Below are 22985 nucleotides of genomic sequence, written 5' to 3'. Positions count from 1 at the left end.
AAGTAGTTGCATGACTAAAACGGAACAAAAGTGATAGTTGGGTACTAAACGTGTAGTTTACCCTTATTTTATATAGGAGTGTTGACTCCAAAGACTAGCACAGCCGCCTGCCTCAGCTATAAATTTCATTTGCATAATGGTTTACCATTGACCATTGTATCTCAGGGGCAGAAAAAGGAAGAAGAAGAAGATGGGGCAGTTCTGCATAGAACTAAACGTGGATCTCATGGGACTTCTCCTTGCTCTGGTCATCGCAGTCGCCCTCTTGCTTTCCTGCGTCAGTCAACCTCCCCGCAGGCCGACCATGGTTGTCCACCACCGTGTAGGTTGGTAAATTACTAAATTTACATGCGAAGCTTGAATCCAGTACGATTATTGATTGTCTAAGGAAAAAGATGATCGTCTTAAACGGTTCACTTTCTCTTGATTAAAAGAACACGGAATTTCACATCATTATCTTCTTCCATCATCTTTTCTCTTCTTTTTTCGTATTATCATCAATTGTAATTCTACGATCAATCCAGAAAGGATGAATTATCTACAACTATTATTTCCCTATTCATACCATATATATATATAGCTTGTTATATGTTGATAATTGAGATTTTGATTTCCCTTGTAATGTTGTTGCTATATTTAAGTTGAATTTAAGAAGTATAAGATTTGAGTTTAATTTAAAATTTGAGATTCGAGTTTGATCAAATCTTTGTTTGATGTTTTTCAAGAGCCTACATATATTTCCATACCTGAGTTGACTTGAAATATATAACAGCTATTAACATCTACACCATTCTCATTCATTTCTCTACTACTCGGAGACCTGATCGGAAACAACCAGCAACCGGTCAGTGCTGGTTAAGGCCTAGGGGCGTTTAATGAGTTGAATAGTTCGTGTACAGCTCGAACTCGATTCGGTAAAATCTCGACTCGGGTTGATTCGATTCGGAGACCATAACGAGCTGAATCAAGCAAAGTTTAATTCGACTCGATAAGTTCGCGAGCAGCTCGTTATTTTTTATAATTTTTTAGTAGGTATTTTAAAAAATTATTTTATTCAAAAAATTACTAATGTACTAATAGATAATAAAAATGATAAATGACTAATCTATTAATTTATAGTATTAGTAGATTTTAACTTTAATTAAAAAAATATGATAAAAAATTTAGTGAGCTTAACAAACACAAGTTGAGCAACAATTTTTTTAACGAGTACGAGTCGAGCAAGATTTTAATGAGTTTAACGAGTTTAACAAGTAACGAGTAAAGTACTACCCAACTCGCGATCGACTCGCTCGATAAACACCCCTAACATTGGTCGAATTAGTGACATGCCATGTATCCCACGTCGTGGATGAATAAGATGTGCTTAGAACATTGTCTGTAAAAGAGCCCAACGCTAAACTTTAAAATCAAAACTTTTCATCAAATTATGATGGCTCTCTGTTTTGATCACTCGGAATACACAGTTTGATAATGGAATCTTATTCAAGACAACAATGGCGGTAAATAAAGACAAGCTACGCATAAAATTCCATCAGTCCGTTTGTGTGGTCAGGCATATCTGTCCATGACCCTGGCTGCTGAGAAATATACCTTTGCACAGCTGACTATGATATACAGAGAGGATGGTGAAACCACTTTGGCAAGAAGATGAAGAACGGCTATTTTACATCGATTCTAGCGACAAAATTCACATTCCGGTCGTGTGCTTCTGCTAATGCTTAAAGAAACAGAACTCTGCTTGGAAGCTGCAAATCTGAAGGGGGGACAGACACCATCATCGAAAAAAATCAAACCAACTGAACTAAGATGTGCTCACAGAAGAAGGAATTCTCCTCAAATAAGCATCGGCTGCAAAGGGAAGACGAAGGGGCCGATGTAGCCAGTAAAGCCTCAACTGGATGGAGAGCAACCAGCATGGGATATCAACAAGAGACCACGCTATGGAGTATATCTCATTGTTCCTACAGGATGATCAAACTTGCATGTGGATCCAAACTTGCAGTGCCCATTCTGCAAGTAGAAAGCACAAGGCTGCACCCCCTGTTTAACAGGAATATGAATCGAATTACAACATTTTCTAGAAAACGAGAAAGCTGCAATGGACTAATACATGGATACAGTTTAAGAGGCAAATGGTATGCAAATCTACAAGATATGTGATGACTAAGGTCTTGGTTGATCTGAAATTCGAGGGCTGCAATAATTTAAACGAGAACTTGCACATGCCGGTTCGGAATACTATTCTTATGGCATTATATCCATTAAAACACTACCACTCGAAGTGTCTTTTCCTCGATAAGTTTATCATCATGCTATAGTTGCTTTCTCCTTGAAACAGAATATGCTACTCTCCACTGTAAATCGGTGGAATCTTCCTAATCATCTCTTCTGACAACCATAATATTAAAAAGTCTGAGACTATGTTATTCAGACTCTAGGATGAGTATCAGATATGGCCATGCGTCTAACAAGGGTAAGCTCAATTTTTTCTAGTTTTTTTTCATATATTGGGAGACCAAATGTAATATCACCAATCATCAAACTTACTAACACAATTTGTAAATGATAATCATACTGTATATTCTCCTCAAACTGTACTGCTCCTATCCCATTATATTCATTATGAAGTTTTGACCAACCTAAATAATCTAGAAAAGGAATAATTTGATTGCCAAGTTCTGAGGCCTGATAAATGATAATCATACTGTATATTCTCCTCAAACTATACTGCTCCTAACCCAATATTCATTATGAAGCTTTGACCAACCTAAATAATCTAGAAAAGGAATAATTTGATTCCCAAGTTCTGAGGCCTGAAAATCATACTGTATATTCTTCTCAAGCCATACTGCTCCTAACCCAATATTCATTATGAAGCTTTGGCCAACCGAAATAATCTAGAAAAGGAATAATTTGATTCCCAAGTTCTGAGGCCAGCATAAAGCTTCAGAATTGGATTATTGGCAGGAAAAAAGCATAACGCTGACAATGGAGTTTGAATAAACCTCTGATCCATTAAAGATGACCATTATTGATGCCTCTGAACCCCACACTTGAGCATTGAACTCTTAAAAAACAAAGCAAGCCTAATCCATATTTTAAGGAGAGAAAAAAACTAATTAAGAAAAAAGGTAAAATTAATTAAGTGGTAATAGGGCTGAAAGACCATCTCCTTCCCCCCCCCCCCCTTCAAGGAACAAAAAATACTAACTGAATGGAGGATAAAACAGAATTTCGGGTTAACAGGACAATCAAATATAATTGAGGTATTTAAAACATATTAGGCTAACCAAACCTAATTTATAATGCAAGATCTTGAAGTCATGATCCCTTCAAAGCCCACTCTAAATTAGAGTAAATACCATAACAGAATGTCACCTTAAACAGAAGAAAACAAGACATGATATAGGATAAGGTTGTGAGAATGTTCATACTGGTCGTAAAGGAAGTCCCAATGGGCTGAGGATGCAATTTGTTTGTGGCACAATCCTGTCTCTAGGATGATGATACCTACAAGATGATCCAAATTTACAGTTGCCTGTCCTCAAATAGTATTGACATTCAGGTTCACCAGGTCTCTCTGGAAATGTAATTTCCTTCTGGTTACTGCTTGAAAAGCCAGTAGAAGAGGGGAATGAGGGATAAGGACCTGCAAGCAAAGGTGCTGAAGAAGATACTTGCGTTAGTCCATAGACAGAAGTGGCTCCAACAGCAGATTGTGCACCAGGAGAGAGAACTGGGCTTACAGGCGCCTGCACCAAGGAAGCCGAAAACATATTCAGGAATCTCATATAGCCTTGACATTTTCTTTAAATGCAACTGTGCTGATCATCCTACCGAGTAGTGACTCCAACCCTGAATAGGAACCACTCCTGGGGAAAACAGTACAGGACCATAAGCCCCTTGAACATATGAACCAGGTAAAGGTGGTGGCCTTGCCACTCTCACATTGGTGGATGCCCCACCATATTGTTCAGGTATCGGGACAGAAGGAGACTGCACAGGCTGATAAAATTGAGGTGCAGGTGATGAAATTGATGTGCCAGCTGGTTGAGGATGGTGGAATTTACAAGTAATACCAAATTTGCACTGCCCCGTTTTCAAATAGTAGGAGCATTCTTTCTCACCCTGTTAATGGATACACATCGAATTGATGTCTAGATGTTTTAAGAATCCTCAAAACAGACATTAAAATTGAGAAAAAAAAAAACAAGAAAAGTGGTCATCCAAACCGGTCGTAATGGGTGTCCAAATATATTCAATGAAACATGGCTTAAGGATCCACCTCCATGTTTTGGATGGTTGAACTTGCAGGATACACCGAATTTACAGGTTCCGGTTTTTAAATAAAACTACATAGATGCAATAGAAAAGGGAACAAGTTGAAAACAGAAGGAAAAGGTATTCACAGCATTAATTAGCAAAGGAGTTGACCCATGATAAAACAACTGTGTATTTTTTCAATAAATTATACCTGACATACGGGTTCCCCTGGTCGTTCAGGGTACTCCCCTGTGGCTCTTACAGCAGCCTCAACCTAAACGGCATGGCAACCAATAGAAAATAAGGGACTCAACTCTCAGAAAAGACTTAAAGCTGAAAATCAGATAAACCCTGCCTCAGTTTAAAACCACAGGCTAATAAGTAAACCAAAGTAAATTCTCTTATATAATCCAATTCTATCAAGAACTATCCTCCATTCATTTTAAAGAATAAATGAAGCAGGCAAATACCTTATTTGAATAATGTAATTCTATATCCTGAGCAACAGATAAAGAAGACCTGAAGTTTAGTTTTTAAGTTGAGGTAGGCCCAATGGAAGCACAATCCCATGGAATTCAGTCCTCTTTGCTCGCTTCACTTACTACAGACTAAACAAAATATTTTGGTACAAATATACGAATAAACATCTACCAACATACACATGTATCTGATAGTTTGGTATGAAATATACGAATAAACATCTACCAAACATTGCATACAAAACCAAATAAAGTAATGGGGAAAAAACTCCATATATAATCAAAATGATAGAGAAATTTACCGCAGCTCGGTTGCGGGGATGATTGTAACGGCAGGTTTTACCGTATCCACAGAACCCAGTTCGCATGTAGTAAACACAGTCAGTTACCCCGGGCCGTTCCGGGTACGATTCGATGCCCCTCACCGACAATTGCCACATCGACTCTATATTACAAAACAGAAACAGAATGAAACCCTAATCCACTCTCCACGCTATTAAAAACCCTAAAATATAGCTCAACCGAAGAAGCATTGTCAAGATGCGAGTAGGAAAACGGAAACTCTGTTCACATTGAAATGAACGAAAAATACCTTCCAAGCCGGTTTCCGCCCCAGCGGGGTTCCATTCGGATAGATAACCAGATTGAGACCCGTTATGAATCGGGTTCCGACCGTACAACTCCATCGGAACAGGGTTTTGTGTAGGTAGGGGGTACGGGTCTGTAGTACAGTGATACCTTACCGAGTTCACTTAAAAAAATGTAAGGCTCCACGAGAGATGCTTGAAATGTTCTAGAAAGATCACAAAGAGCTCAATCTATAGAGGAAGTTTGCTAAGAAGAAGAGATCCTTCACTGTAAGCTTTTGTTTCTCTCGCTCTCTCAAAATACCGTACGATTTGGTTTTCGGAGGCATTTTCTTACACAGCATCTATGATTATATTGGATTAATTACACTTAATACTCAAACAATGTCTTATATTCTAAATTAGTCCTAAAACATTTTAATTAAAATCTCAAAATATTAGGATATTGTCATTTAGGTTCTTTTTTGAACTCTATTAATTAGATTAAGCATTAAATATTATTATATTTGCTATTGAAAATAATTTTTATATTTTTTTATACATCAAATTTATACTAATATTTAATCCTAAATTGATTGTTCAGTACCTAATTAAAAATATTACTCTGCTACTTTTAAAACTTAATTAAAAACGCATCTGCAAAATTGGTAAAACTATAGGACTTGTGAAGCAATTAGCTTAATACTCTATTATTTATTATGTACCCGCCAAATAAAGCGCGCCTGCAAAAATTGGTACGGAGTTTGGACATTGAAAGTGAACAGGTAACCGACACTTATCGTAACCAAAACTACCGTTCTAACCCTCAGTGTTTGTTCAAGTGCTTTATGGTTGTCGGTGACGTCAGCACGCTTCTTCGCGTTTAATAATTTCTTACGTCGTTTAGATTAAATTCTTTTAATAGTTCTATTATTTGCAAGTTGTGTGGATCTTTTTAATAGTCTTAATACAAAATTTAGTTTATAAAAAATATCTCGAAAAATGTTTTAACGTCAAATTTTTTTTTTGTTTTTGTTAAAAATAAGTATTTAAAGTTTTTTTCGTTATATTTTTAAGTGTCTACCGTTAAAAAATCTGTTAAGTGACACGTATCACGTTTATTTTTTTTAAATATAATATTATTCAATTATTTTTTTTAAAAACCGTCAAATGACACATGTCACTTAACGAATTCTTTTAACGGTTGACATCTAAAAGTGTAACGGATAAAACTTTAGACACGTATTTTTAACGAAAAATTTTTAGGCACTAAAAGTTTAATTTTAAGTATAATTTATACAATTATTTTTATATTAAATCTTTTTAACAGTATGAAATGATTATAACGTATTATTTATTTAGATGTTTTTAATCAGTTAGTAGTGTATACGTAGCCTGTAAACATAATTGCTCGATCCAAAATATTTAGAAAAATATTTATTATTATTATTATTGAAGCCAGTGACGGATCCATAAATATTTTTTAGAGTGAGAGTACACACATATTAATTATTGAAAATTTTAGTATGAGGTGGGTACAAATAAAATTTCGGAGTAGACACCAATACTAAAATGAATAATTAATAAAAAGAAATTTGAATTTTAAGATAAACACGTAACCACTCTGAATATGTTTTGTATATCCCACTAACTGAGACCATTTAATAAATTCGATCAATTATGAATTTTATATTTTAGTTTGGTTATCGTAATTTTTATTATAAGGCGTGCCTTAATAATGTCATCGTTAAACACTTATAACTAAAAGTTGGATTTTTTATAATTGGTCATTGGCTACAAGTATACGGAAAATGTGATTAATTGGTCATTAACTAAAAAAACCAGTCCTCATACTTAATAAACTTATATAATGGGCAAGAATGCTGGAAATTCAGCCACGCATTCAATCATGGGTTTTGATGATGATATACGAATGGGTTCTGAAGATGGTACTCTTGTGATCGCTTTCTCGATCTCGAGTAAACGAGTTAATAGATGACTATTAACAACAACAACAAAACCCAATTCCCATATGTATGGGGTAAGGGGGAGATAGGGTAGTAGGTTGCTCCCAACGTCAGGTTGAGAGTAGTTTCCGTGGAAGACCTCCGGCAGTCAGAAAATTAAAAATATAGATAAATGCAGTGCATATATAAATAAATACATAGCTAAACAATATTCATATGCAGTCATTAAAATCATATGTGCGTCTGTAATGGGAATTAATCCCTGCGAAAGAATCTCTGCATATAGACAGAAACATAAGACCCGGCTAAATTTAAAAGAGGAAACATGAAGAGAATGATACACAGAAGTCAACGATAGCAAGCGCAATTCTAATCCTTCATAAATACCAATAACAGAAACATATAAAAAGTAGAAGTCATGGAAAATACTACAAAGACATTAAAAGAAGACAGAGATGATACACCCTATAGATGTGACCCACACTACTCGACTACTCTAGTCTTTAGCCTCCATATTTTAGCAGAGGATTGCTCTCGTGTCCCAACGGGAGCCCATGGTTGATATACTGTAGAGCCGCCATTTCTCGACGGCTGAAGATCACCCGGCGCAGATAGTTGTATGGATAAGAATCCCGGCTTACCGTATAGGTCTTACTCTAAACGTATGCTCCGGTTCATTGCCGGAATTGTGGGAAAAGTCTTTCGGATTGATTACAATACAACTGAGGGGAAGTGAGGGAAGTCTGCTAGATTGACTGTGAGCGTTGATATGAATAAACAGTTTATCTCTGGGGTTCTTATCGACGGCATTCGATGGAAACTCGAATATGAAGGGGTTCCAACGATTTTGCTAGTCGTGTGAAAAGAATGGACATACTGTGAATGGACATACTGTGAATGTGTGCAAACTAATATATGGAACACTATCAACTGACCAATACCTTGAAAGCATTGATATGCTAGTGGAGAAACCGGAAGAGAGACATTGACCATGGATGCAAGTTGAGAATAGGAAACAGAGAAGAAATGCTAATGTAAGCTTTTGAGATCGGACCTGTTCATATGGATTCAACCATAAGGACACATGTTCTCGAGGAGAGCTTCTATTTGTAATAATATTTTAACCAGGTGACCTATTTATAACTTTTCAAAGAAAGTGACGTATTTGTTACTAAATCCATAATTAAGTGACTTTGGATATAGTTTACCCTAAACAAAATAAAAGGCGGCTGCAACTTATACCAAAACCAGAGAGAGTCGCTCTTTCTTTCTCTCATTCTCCATTCTATGTGCCAATCCATTCCAGCTAAAGAGATCGCGTCGAAATAAATAAATAAACAAATAAATGAAACTTCTCTTAAAAACATTATAATTATTAATCTCTGGAGATGCTTGTGTTTAAATGCTTTATTCCTTTTGGAAATTGAACCGTTCTAAAATTTTGATTAGGTGTTTGGATTCGTGATCGAGTTTTTTTTTCACCCCTTCCAATCAATGGGAATTAGGGTAAAAGAGCTCATTTCCTCATTGTGGGTTTTAGGGAGTTGTTCAAAATGGTCTGGAAAGGACTCGTGGGATTTGAATAATAGAAAATTATGTTTGACCATTTGATAATTAGGGTGAGATTTACTCTTTTTTATTTTTGCTTTATCATCTTGTCGTTAAATGATTTCCTTAGGGTGTGATGAAAGAGAAATGGGAGAGTCTGAGCTTGAAGGAGAGGCGTGTACTTACAACGATGAACATGATACCACAACCGGCCCCGAGAATGACCTATCTTCTCTCTCTTACATTGTAAGCAAACTTGGGGTCTTTCTATTTCTTCTTAGCTGCAAAAAGCTGTCTCTCTTTTTTATTTTACTTAATTAAAGTTTAATTATGTTGTTTCGACTTGTTTTTGTTTTGGTGTTGGGTTTTAGATCCAAATAAGTCAACACATGACTAATCATACTGAAGAGTATATGACAGCAGCAAATAGAATTCTCAAGTACTTGAAGAAAACTCCAGGATACGGTTTAATGTTTAAAAAGACACAAGACAGAACAGTTAAGATCTTTACAGATTCTAGTTGGGCTGGAGACGTTACTGAAAGGACCACTAGTGGTTACTGCACCTTTGTTTGGGGAAACCTTATAACTTGGAGAAGTAAGAAACAATCTGTCGTTTCAAGAAGTAGTGCTGAAGCTGAATTCAAAGCATTAGCATTGGGAATATGCGAAGGAATTTGGCTACTTAAACTACTGAAAGAACTTGTCACTAATCAAGAGGATCACTTTGAAGTTTTGTGTGATAATCAATCTGCTATTCAAATTGCTAAGAACTCATTTCAACATGATCGGACAAAGCATGTTGAGATTGATAGGCATTTTATTGCTGACCAAGTTAACAAAAAGACAACCACACTTTCATACATTCCTTCAAAAGAACAAGTTGCAAACATTCTTACTAAAGCTTTGCTAAAACCTGTTTTCAAGAAATTCCTATTCAAGCTGGGATTATACAATGTATATTCTCCAGTTTGAAGAGGAGTGTAGGAATTATAGAAATATATGATTATGTAAATATCCTTTAATTAAGGGATTCTGTAAATATTTTATAATCCCTTATTTTAAGGGATCATATCTCCTAGGATTAGTATTTTTCCTTTCTTAGAGTTTCATACTTTAGAGAGATGATTTGTATATAAATATGTAATCTGTACTATTGAAAAGAATAAGAAATTACAGAGAATTACTCTGTTTTCTTAATTCCGCTTTTGCTTAATTCACACTCGGCTGTTGAGAAGGTAAAAGATAAGAGCATAGCAGGAAATAAAGATGTCCATTATGTAGCTATGGAAGAGTCAGTGGAGCTAATACTTGCACAAAATATTCGCGGGGATAATCTAAGGGCAAATTCAGCACAAAAGGTTTTGAATGATAATTCAGGCTGTGCGAGAAAAGATGAGTATATTAAAGCAGAAAACACTTGTGATTTTGTCAAAGCCGAGTCTAATACTCTAAAAAGTAGCAAAGCTCTAGAGAGTGAATCAGTAGATCCTCTTAGGAAGAAGAGCAATCAGATAGCTACCTTGCATGAGCAAGAAAATATGAAGTTGCCTCCTGCCAAGGATCATACCTCTTCTGGTGGAAAAAATAAATCAAAAGGCAATCATGGTGAAGGCAGTCTAGCCGCTGAGGTACCAAAAGAAAGCTTGAGGGTTGGTTCTTTGATGCCGAAAGTTAAGCAGACTGCTCATGTGAACAATAATACAAACAAAAGGGATTTAGGAGATCAGAAATTAGATATAGTTTTACAAAAGGCTGAAGATTGGTATAGAGAATTTTTTGGAGATGTTGGAGGAGTGGAACAGGAAGAGTACCTAACAAGGACATTAGAAATTCATTCTAAAGATCAGATGATGGAAGATGACAAGATTGGAAAAAAATCATTAGCCATTAACAGTGCACATAATGACAGACAAAGTGGTAACAAAATTGAGGATTTTATGGTAAGCCAATCATACCCTGGAGCAACTGTGAATGGTGCTTCTGACTCTGGTAATGTGATTTCTGCTGGAGCTTGCCTTGGAACTGCAGCTCCTGTATTCATAAAAGAAAACTGGGTTTCTTGTGATCAGTGCATGAAGTGGCGCCTTCTTCCAATAAGCATAAAGCCTACTGATTTACCCGAGAAGTGGTCATGCAGCATGCTTAACTGGCTGTAAGTTTTTTTATCATCCTTCTGAAATTTCGTAACTGTAATTTATTGGTAAAGAGTTCAGACTCCTAAGTTTTTCATACATATTTATTGTTAAAATGGTGTTTAGAGTGAACATGAAATGGTTTAGGTGGTTAACTTTGTGATGGATTGCTGAGAAATACCTCCTCTTCTCTGTCTCTAATATTGTTTGTCTTGTAAATATTTAGGCCTGCAATGAACCACTGCAGCGTTGATGAGGAGGAAACTACAAAAGCTGCTTTTGCATTGTATCAAGTTCCTGCTGTAGCAAGTCAAAATAATCTTCAAAATAATCCTGGCAGTACTATGTCCAGATTACAATCAGCTGATACCCTGAAACCTGAAGAAAACCAACAATGTTTTGGTTCACATGCCATGCCTCCTGGAAGAAAGAAACATGGTTCAAAAGAAATATCAAATGCAATAGATAAAGATGGGCCAGTTACTCTGAAGAACATGCAGGCGTCATGTCTATCTGGGAGTTTAACTGATATAACTAAATCTGCTGTGATAAGTGAACTTGGTTTGCATGATCCTAGAAAATGTGATTTTCCTGCCAAGAAACACAAAAGTAAGAAGAAAGAGAAGCATAAAGTGTCAGAACACATATCTGGTGGAGGTACTCTTTTTAAACATGTATTTATCGTACATCTAGAGTTTCTTTTGAAATTATATAATATGTTGCTTTCATAAAACACATGCAATTAGGTGATTCCAAAACTTCAAAGATGAAAAGAAAAAGGACCTCTGATCAAGAATCTTTAAGGGTGTCCAAGAAAATTAAGTTTGAAATTTTGCATCTTGCTGGTGAAGATCGTGTGTCTGAGCATGCTGGTAAGGAGGTTCCTAGCACAAATAATGATCTGCCAACCACATATTAGGAAAGGATCAACCTAAACACTGTGAGCGTTCTTCTGATAATGATCAAAAGTTGGATAAGAAGGACAAACATCAGGACTCTGGTAAAAGGCCAAAGGAAAAAGTTCAGGTTTCCTTGGCTGATGGATCAGTCGATCTGGTGAATTTTGATGGTGGGGAAGTTTCAAGAAAGAGGAAAGTTGATGATGACAGTGTGTTTGTGAAAGGAGAGTTCAGGAAAAATGACTACAAGCAGGAAAAGAAGGCCAGGGCATCTATGTCTGGGGGAAAGATTCCTCCTCTGCAAGTAAAAGTAGTAAGATGGAGAAAGAAAATATACATTCAAAGAATCACCGTAACTTGGGTGGTAAAGATTCACTGAAAAGGGATTTTGCATCTTCCCAACCTTCTTTGGCTGCAACCACAAGCTCATCTAATCTTTGTTATTCACATAAATCAAAGACTGGCTTCCATGAAACAAAGGACTCGCCTGAAAAATCAGTTTCCTCATCTTTAGTGAGATTTGCTAATCCAGATAAGCTTCCATTGTCAACGAGGAATGATACAGGGAAAGACGAGTCTCATGATGCTGGTCTCTTTGTTGCAGGTAGTCCGAGTGGGTACTCAGATGGTGAAGATAAGGGTCAGAGTGCCAAGTCTGGTATAAGGAAGGGAAAAACTTCTCTTGCAGCTCAACATTGATCCCTTGACTCTTCTATACTTGATGTTCAGGATAAGGATGATGGTCAATCAGGTGGCAGTAGAGCTAAGGCTTCGATTGAATCTTCTCCTAATATTAGAAAAGGTCAATTTATGAATGATACTGTTGACTATTTAGGTCAAGAGGCTAAATCTTCCGGTGAATTAACAACAGTGGATAGACACCATGGTGAAGATAATCTGAATGAAAAACATGGTGATGGCAATCTCTCTCAGCCAAGAAAGTTCGGTAAGGGTTCCTCACAGTCTAAGGGTAGGGGTCATAAACTTAAATCTGATTCTGTTGATGAACTGGAAGATCGTGTGCTTTCACGCAACATAAAACCTAGGGATAAAAGAAATAATTTCCAGGAGAGGCTTGGAGTTCAGTCTAATGAAAGTGAGAATAGATTTGTTGATGATAATAAAGCATCTGCGGGAAAACTCTGGTGAGAGTAGTAAAAGAGAAAGCCAATCAAATGTTGGTTGTTCAAATGCTAAACGAGAAGCCATTGGAGGTCAAGATGTAATGTCTTCTTTGAAGCAAAATATTATGCAGGATGGCAATGCTAGCAAGTATTTGAAGAGATCACACTTTGACAAATCTGATCATGCTGATATTGCTTCTGGGGGAGGGAACTCACTATCATTACCACCCTCTGGAGGAACTCCAAATGAGATGCTGACTCATTGCCCCCGGCCTACTGGGTCCCAAAAGGGAAATGGAGCTGATGGATCTCAAGGTGATGATGCATTGAAGAAGGTACAAATAAAAATAAAGAAGGCTGGTCATCAAAATGGGACTCAACATGGTAGTTCTAGACATGGTACATCAGGTGGACATAGGGTAAGGGACATTGATGCAAGCATATGGCTGATCGTGTCAAGGTTTTCACCTTATTGTTTTCTTATTGCAATTTTATTTTGGCCTAGCCTCTATCAAGCTTGATTTTATCCTTTTTCAATTTTTGAAAATTTCTATTAGAACTCTGGATCAAATAAGGAGAGCACTGCACTTTATTTCCAGTAAGCATTGAAGTTTCTACATAGTGCTTCTCTACTAGAATCGTGCAATAGTGAGGGTACTAAACAGGGAGAGATTATTCAGTCTCTGCAAATATATAGTAGCACTGCAAAACTCTGCGAGTAAGTTAAATATTAGTTGCTATAGTACATTTTTTAACACTTTGTTGGAATTTAATCTTGTTCTAGCTAAAATGATCTCTTGCAATATGGAATATTCTGTTACTGCATTTTGTTTTGTGATAGTTTTTTTTCCACTTATTTTAATTTTGTGTCTGTGGCTACTAATTGATATTTCAGGTTTTGTGCTCATGAATACGAGAGATTAAACAACATGGCTGCTGCTTCTTTGGCCTACAAGTGTGCAGAGGTGTCATATATGAGAGTCATCAATACCTCTCATGCCAATGCAAGTAGAGATCGACTTGAGTTGCAGACAGCAAATGGTTCCTCCTGGTAATTCAAAGAACCTAGTGCTTGTACTGGCTGTATTCATTGATGCTTGTTTGTCTAGCCCATAAACTTGTAATTGTTGTCATTGGCTCTTCTGCACTTAGTGATCAAGGAGGAGGAGCCTCTCATATTTATTATGTAATCTTGTTGCTTAATTTGTGAAGATACCTCTGCATGAGAAGGTTACATTTTAGAAGCATAACAGAAATTGATAGCTTTGCTTAAATGAGTAGTTTACTTCCTTACACACCATTAATATGTTTTTTGGGTTTCTTTGTTTTCCACTGATAGAGAGATACATATCCATTCATTTGTAGGAAGAGGAGAAGATGAATTTAGTGTTGTAGTTGCTATTTAGCATTTAAGATGATTTTACAAATTTGCCTTTGGAATTAAGTTTAGGCTTACACGCATATGAAAAGATATTTTCAAGCCTGCTCGTCTTTCTCTCCACAGTCCCTATTATCACCCCCTTTTCTTTCTTTCTTTCTTTCTTTTGTGTGCTAGTATATGGCCATTAAAATATTTTTAAATCTGCTGAATGAGAAGAATTGACAGCTTATTTAACTTCTTTTCTTGATATTGATGGATGTTTCCATACCAGGCGAATCTCCTTTTTCTTCTGCCTCTGATGTTGATAATTTAAACCACCCAATGACAGCAGACAAGATTGCTTTTCCAAAAGGTGTTAGCTCTCCCCAGGTTGCTGGAAATCATGTTATTTCTGCTAGAAACCGCCCTAACTTTGTGCGGTTCCTCAATTTTGTAAGTGCAGTTCGGTGATTTTGAATGTGCAATTCATGTATTTTTAATGTTATGAGCGCTAAAGCATCACTGAACATTCCCCCATCCCCAACACTCCAACCTTTTACACTGTAACAGTGATTTTTTGGTCTAATGCCCAAAAGCTTTTTTCACGTTCTCACAAACCTTCTACCCCTTATACCTACTGGTTTCTGTATGCTAAAATTGAGCATATGGTTTTGAAACTTTTTGCTTGTAAAGCACAAGAGGTTCTTAGGTCTTGCTAATGAACCACGTCTTTTGGCTCTCTCTTATTCATAGATTATGTCATTTTATTCCCTATTGGCTTGTATATCCTATATAAGTTTAGTGATCCATGTCCATGATGACCAAAACAAAATGTGATACATTTTGCAGGCACAGGATGTAAATCATGCCATAGAAGTTTCAAGGAAATCACGAATTGCTTTTACACATGCTAAATCAAGTTTGTCTGGGGATGATAATGGGGAAGTTATATATTCTTTGAAAAAGGCTCTTGATTTTAACTTCCTAGACATAGAGGGATTGCTACGTTTAATACGCGTTGCGTTGGAAGCCATTGGCTATTAAGAAAAGAAGTAGCAGTTGATAAGCAGGATTTTATACTAGGAGGGATTTTTCCTTTTGATTGGTTAATCCATGGTTATGCAATTCTTAAGAAGAAAATGCAATTGGGATGGCCAGTTTTCTATGTTGCAATGCATAACAATTATATTGAAGAACTGACAAGTGCCTGCTTTCCGACACTCATTGTACATGTGTGTGTACAAGATAAATCTGGGATTTTCTGTATTTTCTTTCGTGAGCTTCAACTGTGTTCTGACATGTCCTTCTCAAGATGGTATTGAGGACATGCTATTCTTAGGGTTTCTATTACAATTGTTCCAAGTCGTATAAATAGGTGATTACACCCCAATAGAATTTTGGTTGAAGAAATAGCTTTTATAGAGAAATCCCACCATCGATCAAAGCACAGATTGGTAGAATTCTAACAGTAGAGTTCGCCAAATGATGTGGCATCACTGTTCCTCTGGGAGTTTTGGTTCACCTGACTAATTAGTTTGTTAGTACCGTTTTAGTTAGATATCTCTTTTAGGAAAATATTGGAATATGCAGCAGCAACTGCTTGTCCATTTGCCACAGTAACTGCTGTTTTATCAGTTCAAGCACCAAGAAGCAGAGTACTATAGTTGGCAGTCTCAGGTTTTCTTAATTCTCTTGCCCTCCATGTTAGTTGAACTTGGTTGCGAGTGTCGGATATAAGTATTTTTCTTGCACGGATACGTTTATCTTTTTGAAACTTTCTCTATGTATTTGGAGTGTCATGTTCCTGTACCTATGTCTGAATATTCTTTACACGGTGATGGACATGGTTTCTTCAGAAAGGATGAAGAGTTGGAGGAACATAACTTGCACTTAACCGTTCTTGTTTTAGTAATCATTCAGTTTGACATTTGTTATTTGTATTGGTGCAGGTCAGCCTCCGTAGTACCTGTCATGTATACACTTTATGATTAATCAAGATGAGTTGAAAGAACATAGGAAAAAGATATTTGGTGCAAAATTCTATCGGTAGAGATACTAACAAGGTTGCTGAAATAAAGTTCTGTTTTTCCTTTTTCCCCTCCAAAGGTTGGCACGCACTTCGTTGCCCATTTGATTGCTTCATTTTCTGCTCTGTGATACCTTTGCCTCTAATGATTCTTCTTTTCTGTGGCAGTTGACTTTTATTTACCCTAAACATGTCTTTCTGCGTCTTTGTAAATTTCGGAAATTCGAAATGTGGCAATTGCTGTTGATTGTGGGAGAGATTCCTATCTTCAAGTCGGCCATCTTGATGCTGATAGGTAAATCACTTTCACCGGCCATTGTTCTTTTATTGAATGACAATTTTCTTCCAAGTGCCTCTCCGGCTGTGGCCAAACAATGTAGTTGGACTTGGGAGAGCTTATAGTTTTAGTCATTCTTAGGGTTGAGCATGTATTGGTTTAAATTGATTTAACCAACTGACCCGATTAAACTATCTGGGCTTGGTTTTGTCGGTTTTGAAAATCAGTGATTCGGTTATTTGGTTGTGTTGAGGCAATTTGATTTCAGGTTGAATAAGTCCTGAAGTTGCTTGAATTGGGGAGCTGCCTATGGATCGATTGGTACGTTGCTCGTAAATTTTCCGCATCTGGCACTCTTACCAAACAAATCCAGACATGTTGTCCCGAATTCTAGAGTCTTGGCCGGGACTTATAGATCGATCACTATGTCGCAAGTGGTCGTCTTCCCGGTATTCTGGTGGTGGTTAATCTCCAGGTGACATTTTACAGCACAAAATTGATTGTTTTAAATGTCAGTAGCGGCATAGGTGACATTTTCATCCAAGCGTCGAGTAAAATTGGAGTTTCATGTTTGATTGTTAAAAGGTGAAAACATTTTGATCATTTTCTTCAAGAGGGATCCGAGTGCGTGTATTGTATTGCTGTTTTCTTAAAAAAAATATTATTATCTCTAAAATTTTTATTTAATTTTATTATTACTTATTGATTAAAAATATAAAAAGTAATATTTTTAGTCATTTACATTTATAATCTTTAAAAGCAAGTTAATAAAAATTACAAATATCTAAGACTATTTTTTTCTACCTTTTTAAGGTGCCTATTTTACAATACAATGGCGTTCTTAGGGGACATTTAATAAAAATTATGTATTCAGTTAATTTTTTTTATTTTTATCGAGATAAATTATGTATTAAAATATCATATTAATAAAAGAAAATTTTATAAATACTTAAAATTCATTAAACTTAATAAAAGAAAATCCTTTAATAATAATATTGTTTAGAATTGTGTCTAGATTTTTATTTTTAGAGATAAAATTTATGAACTTACATAATAAATATATATATTTGAAATAAAATCATAAATATAAATTAAATTGAAAAATATCTAAAAAAATTATCTCCTACTAAAATGAAATTAAAAGTTAAATATTTGATAACTTGATTGAAGTCTTTTCCTCACAAAAAAGATGAATAACTCAATAAATAAAGAAATATTAGGCAAAAAGACACCCAAAGGTCCCTGAACTTTCTGAAAAAACCAATGTGACCCTCATCCTATTTTTTGGATCAATGTGACCCTCCAACTCGAACTCCCCAATTTAGCTCATTGACCAACATTTTCTGTCATTGACCAATGGTTCCGTTAATTTCCGTTGTTATAAATTGGGTAAATTATACCATTCATCACTCAACTATTTTCTTTTCTTCTATTTTGGTCACTAAACTCTAAAAATTTTCAATTTTGAAAACTCTAGAGATTTCAGGGACTAAGACTATATTTAACCCATTTTATTTTAAACACAAAACCCACCTCCCTCCTCTGTGACTGAGAGAGACTAAAGTTCAAAAATTAATTTCCATGACTGAAATTAGCAGTTAAGAATCGATCCTAGAGGCGGATTTTATTCTTCCAATTTTATTTTCTATAGCAAATGCACTGTAACACAAATCGTATACGAGTTAAAGATGACACATAACATTTACAAACATGCTATAGTTGAAAACCAATACAAATTTGATTTTTTTTAAAAAAAACTTATTTAATTTAACTCTTCGAATAGAATAATATAATCACGTAAAATCATTTTATAATATTTAAATATCCAAATCAATATCAGTTTCAGACAATAACTAGACAATTCTATATTGTTTCCTATCATAAAGTAAATTTCCTAATAACTATTTAATTTAAAACATTTCTTTATTTTAATAAAATGTAATTTTTATCTAAAACACAAAACTTAGCTTCATATTTATATTCACAATAATATATCTCAGACATTTCTTATTCGTATACATACCATCTAAAAAATTTAAAAGAGTAGGATGTCGTTACTGATACATGTAATTATTCTTTGTTGATTGATGTCTAGCTCCGCTCCTTACTTCACTTGCTTTTTTTAACCTACGCGTAAAAATCATCACACGCTAAGTATACACTTAGTGAGACATTAAAACAAACTAAGGTGATATCAAATATAAAACAACTTAATAATATTATAACAATTTAAAACATTAAACTTGAAGTCAAATAAAACCATTAAATATTCAAACCGACTTATTCAAGCCGCTTTTCCTCATCAGAAACCTTAAAATCAACATCTCATGATTTTGTGAACATTTCATATTTTATTTTCATCTTTAACTTTTGTATTCATTTTCATATTTTTTTTCTTTCAGATACTTGTTATAACTTTCACATTTACTTTCATAGCCCAATGTATATGTAAGAGAATGCAAGGTACGTGAGTCATACATAATGTGCACACTAGACACTTCACGGTGCCAATCATAACTTATCATAATATGCACTCCAATTGCAAATCATATCATATGCACCAACGATGACATACGTAATGTACATGAATATATCATAAACGTATCATAAACGAAAATTACAGCCAAACGGCCGAAAACGTATCATAAAAGTAAAGAAGAACGTGTCATAAAAATAAAATTATTAAAAATAAAAAACAAGAAAAAAATAAAGATATGCCCTAATAAAACAAAAGGAAAACAGTGAATATTGATAGTCGGTAAATAACACTAAAACTAATATTGTGGTCGATCATAAATATAAAGAAGAAAAGAAATTAACGAGTGACTAAGAAAAAAGAAAAAACAATTATATATAGTAAAACTTAAACTTGAAACATTAAAGTTTCTGAAATTTCAAACTTTCATATTAAGCCAATACCCCGTTACAGTTTTTCTTTTTCCTATAATCTCTAGATACGTGTTTATCTATTTTTTTATATAAACTTATTTTTAAATGTTTTTTTGAATAATTTAATAAAGGAAGGTGAAACATGATTGTTGATTGATAGGAAACAACGTGTATTTTCAAAACAATCTAAAATAGTATTTTATTACAATAATATCGTCTTTAATATTTAAATTCATATATAATTTTTCCTCCGTCTTTCTGTATATATATCTAGTGGTCCTTCCATGCATGTAGGGAAACGAAATCAAGTGACGATTAGCTTAACTCCTTCAGGGTACTCTGCTATAATTCTCTTCCTACTTCCGTTACAACTCATCGCCGTCCCTTCGTGTCCTGGAGATTGTGAACCGATCGACGCCACCGACAGGGACTGGCCTCTTCGCCATGAACTTGGAATTCCTAGACTGAGTGGTTCCTGTGTGCTGCACACGGAAGAGGTCTCGACGCCATTGAACCGGAATACGCAAAAGGCGGACCGCCTCCGATCGGTTGCAAGAAGGCCAACCTCGACCGTGTCACTCGTCAAGTCGTCGAGGAGTTCGGTTATCAAGAAGTTGGTCATCTAAGGTAAGCTTTTATACATACGAGTGATATTGATTTCAGGCAATGACATGTTTTTGTTCACCTTTGAAGGGCCATTTTGAAAACAGTTGGTGGAATCCAAAGGCCTCAAATAGATATAAGATCCGAAAATATTGCCAAAATATTTGATGAGGCCATGGGGTGTGTTTGGATCCTCCATTCGATCCCTATGAAGATAGCATCAAGTATCTATTGGCATCATATGTTATCCCCTATGTCGGACTCAACGGATACGTCGGTATGATCCCGTGCCTTCAAAAATTCGAGACGAAAAGGTAATCCGATACTAAATCACATCCCACATCGGTTTAGATCTTGAATCCGTTACTCTTTTTTCTAATAGTTGGTGGCCGGATTGTTGGGGGTGGAGTCCGGGCAAGACGCGACCATTCGAGCATGGCTGTATGAGAAAGCGAATGAAAATGTGGAGCCTTACAACATAACGGTGACCGAGTTCACAACGAAGATCTCGAAGCTAAGAAACAAGCTAGGCCATTGCGGTATCAAAGATGAAGGCATAATGGTACCTCTGAGCTAGGAGCCGAGAACCGGACCTCCAGCAACGTCCTGTCGGCCGACTACGACTCTCCTACCCGAGAACACCGGCAGAGATAGCAAGGATCACGTATGGCACCGGCGACGAACAAAGGCCCGGCGGGTTCTTTCCCGAGGGTGCCAATGGGAGAATTGCGAGAGAATACCTCTATAATGATAAGCTTAAAGTGCTTTGATTAATATTAATTGGAAAGCTTTAAGACAAGCACTAGTAATATTTTGATCTGAATAATGTGCTAGAGTCTCCGGGGGAGGCCTAATGTATTGCTCGAATCAAACTAGAAGATATGGGTGATTTGCATTTTATCTTAAAATCTATGCTATGCATGATTTGTTCTTTCTTTCTTTTATATATATAATATGAAATTTTAGATGATATAATACATCGTTCATATTTAAGGACGGACTCAACCTTTTATATTAAAAATACGCATTTAGGACGTTATATTGAAAATTTAAGGATGCGAAATTATAAAATTTTTTAGGTGTGAAATACATGAGAATTTAATATTTTTAGATATACGATCCCACCTCTAGCACTCCTAGGTCCATCTTTGTTTATATCATAATATTATATAATATATAATGCATCGTTCATATTTTTTTCAATTTTAAAAAATCTTGATCTAAACAACATTTTTAGATTTATGAAGTCAATTTTTTCTAGTAGTCTTTATAATATATAATTGTAGATCTAGTCATTTAAATATATAACTACTTATAGTACAGGGACTAGTAAGAGAATTTACCATAAACGGTTTATATAGATCCAAAGAAGGTTGATAGTTGAAAAACAAACCAAGAACGGGTAAGGTTAGGTATATAGTTAGATAGCATCATATATTATATGAAATGCAATTATAATATGATACATAAAATTAACAAACACAATTAAACGTAATTCCTTTATGGTTTATCATTATTTCTTCTAATAACATTGTTTTCGGAATTTGAATATTTAGGGGTACATTTATATTTTATTATTACTCGTTGATTGTGCGTATATGTTATGTAACACATCGACATGGAATCTTTTCAACTTGTTTGTTACATTGGTGGGTTACTTTAACAGTGGAGTGATTTGGACAGGCAAAGTAGTTAAGGTTGTTGGGTTTAAGTAGGTTTTGTGAAACCACTCGGAGAATATTAGATTTGTTTCCTTTGTGTGCTTGGATATTCAATCATCGTTTCTCCAACTCTCTTTCCACACTTACCAGAGGGAAATTTGTCCGAAGATTTTACATTTCCACTTTTTAACATTGTTTGTTATTTGTTGATTAAGTTTTAATTCGATTGATATTTTTATTTGAAGATCATGAATTCGAATGCGTTTATGCAGGATTTTATCCGGCTTCGGGGTTTAAAGATATAGGTAGTTTAAGTATTATATTAAGAGTTAATTGCATCACGCGTCGCTAAACTGTTGCTCTTATTTTAAACTAGTCCTTAAACTTCTAAATGTTTCAATTTCATCACCAAATTCTTACTTCGTTCTAAATTAGTCGTTAAACTTTTGAACATTCTGATTTTTCCCTAAACTATGAACCTCTTTCTAAATTAGTCCCTAAACTTAAATATTCCAATTCCATCCCTAAATTCATCCAAATATGTAATTAGTTTCGGCCATGATTTAACTTAAATTTTGTTTTCTCTTCTTCAAGTGCACGATAATATGACTAGGCCTAATGATTTTATTAACCATGGATGTGATTAGTATATAGATATAGTTTGGGTGAAATTGGAATGTTCAAAAGTTTGGGGACCAATTTAGAATGAAAGTCATAGTTTGAGGATGACATTGAGCTGTTCAAAAGTTTAAGGATTAATTTAGAATTATAGTCATAGTTAGGGATGAACTTGGAACATTTTAAAGTTTATGGACTAATTTAAAATGAGCATCGTAATTTGGGGACATATGATGCAATTAACTCTATATTAAAAATGATTTAATTAAAAGATAAGCTTTAATTTTTTTAAGCGTATAATTTTTTTTCAAATAAATATCTAACGCTTCATTCAGTAACCAGACCATTCTTTAAAAAATTGTAGGATGGCGATGATGACAATGAAGGTGAGAACATAGAACGACAAAGATGAGAAAGAGACGGAAGATTGTGACCTTGAAGTGACGTAAAGTTCCTGAATCTTCCTAGATCTTTGAGCACCCAAACAATCTAATATCATCTTTCGGTTCGTTGATCAACCCGATTGTTGCTTCAGTGCCCAACAATGCCCAATTGGAGAATATAGAAG

The 22985-nt window shown here is 35.3% G+C and overlaps 3 protein-coding genes and 2 pseudogenes across 3 annotated transcripts; 4 read left to right on the top strand and 1 right to left on the bottom strand.

Annotated features, from left to right (window-relative positions):
- Positions 1-1463: 1463 nt before the first annotated feature.
- Positions 1464-5612, bottom strand: LOC120179924 (zinc finger CCCH domain-containing protein 32-like). Its single transcript, XM_039185375.1, has 7 exons — positions 5338-5612; positions 5048-5190; positions 4478-4540; positions 4236-4355; positions 3841-4131; positions 3438-3755; positions 1464-2043 (listed from the first exon to the last, which is right to left on the bottom strand). The coding sequence occupies exons 1-7, from the start codon at positions 5429-5431 to the stop codon at positions 1942-1944; spliced, it is 1131 nt and encodes a 376-aa protein (XP_039041306.1). The 5' UTR covers positions 5432-5612; the 3' UTR covers positions 1464-1941.
- A 1569-nt stretch (positions 5613-7181) lies between these two features.
- On the top strand, positions 7182-12142 carry LOC120179872. The gene is made up of 5 exons (XM_039185342.1): positions 7182-7260; positions 8957-9072; positions 10064-10980; positions 11187-11617; positions 11707-12142. The coding sequence occupies exons 1-5, from the start codon at positions 7182-7184 to the stop codon at positions 11877-11879; spliced, it is 1716 nt and encodes a 571-aa protein (XP_039041273.1). The 3' UTR covers positions 11880-12142.
- Positions 12143-12163: 21 nt separating this feature from the next.
- On the top strand, positions 12164-12744 carry LOC120179982. The gene has a single exon (XM_039185423.1). It carries the CDS (start codon positions 12178-12180, stop codon positions 12556-12558), a length of 381 nt encoding a protein of 126 aa, XP_039041354.1. The 5' UTR covers positions 12164-12177; the 3' UTR covers positions 12559-12744.
- Positions 12745-13084: 340 nt separating this feature from the next.
- LOC120179871 lies at positions 13085-15582 on the top strand (annotated as a pseudogene).
- Positions 15583-19212: 3630 nt separating this feature from the next.
- On the top strand, positions 19213-21046 carry LOC120179983 (annotated as a pseudogene).
- The last annotated feature ends 1939 nt before the right edge of the window (positions 21047-22985 follow it).

Source organism: Hibiscus syriacus, unplaced genomic scaffold (assembly GCF_006381635.1).
Source record: "Hibiscus syriacus cultivar Baekdansim isolate YM2019G1 unplaced genomic scaffold, ASM638163v2 tig00112471_pilon, whole genome shotgun sequence".
Classification (NCBI taxonomy): Eukaryota; Viridiplantae; Streptophyta; class Magnoliopsida; order Malvales; family Malvaceae; genus Hibiscus; species Hibiscus syriacus.
This window is presented reverse-complemented; position numbering and strand designations above follow the sequence as displayed.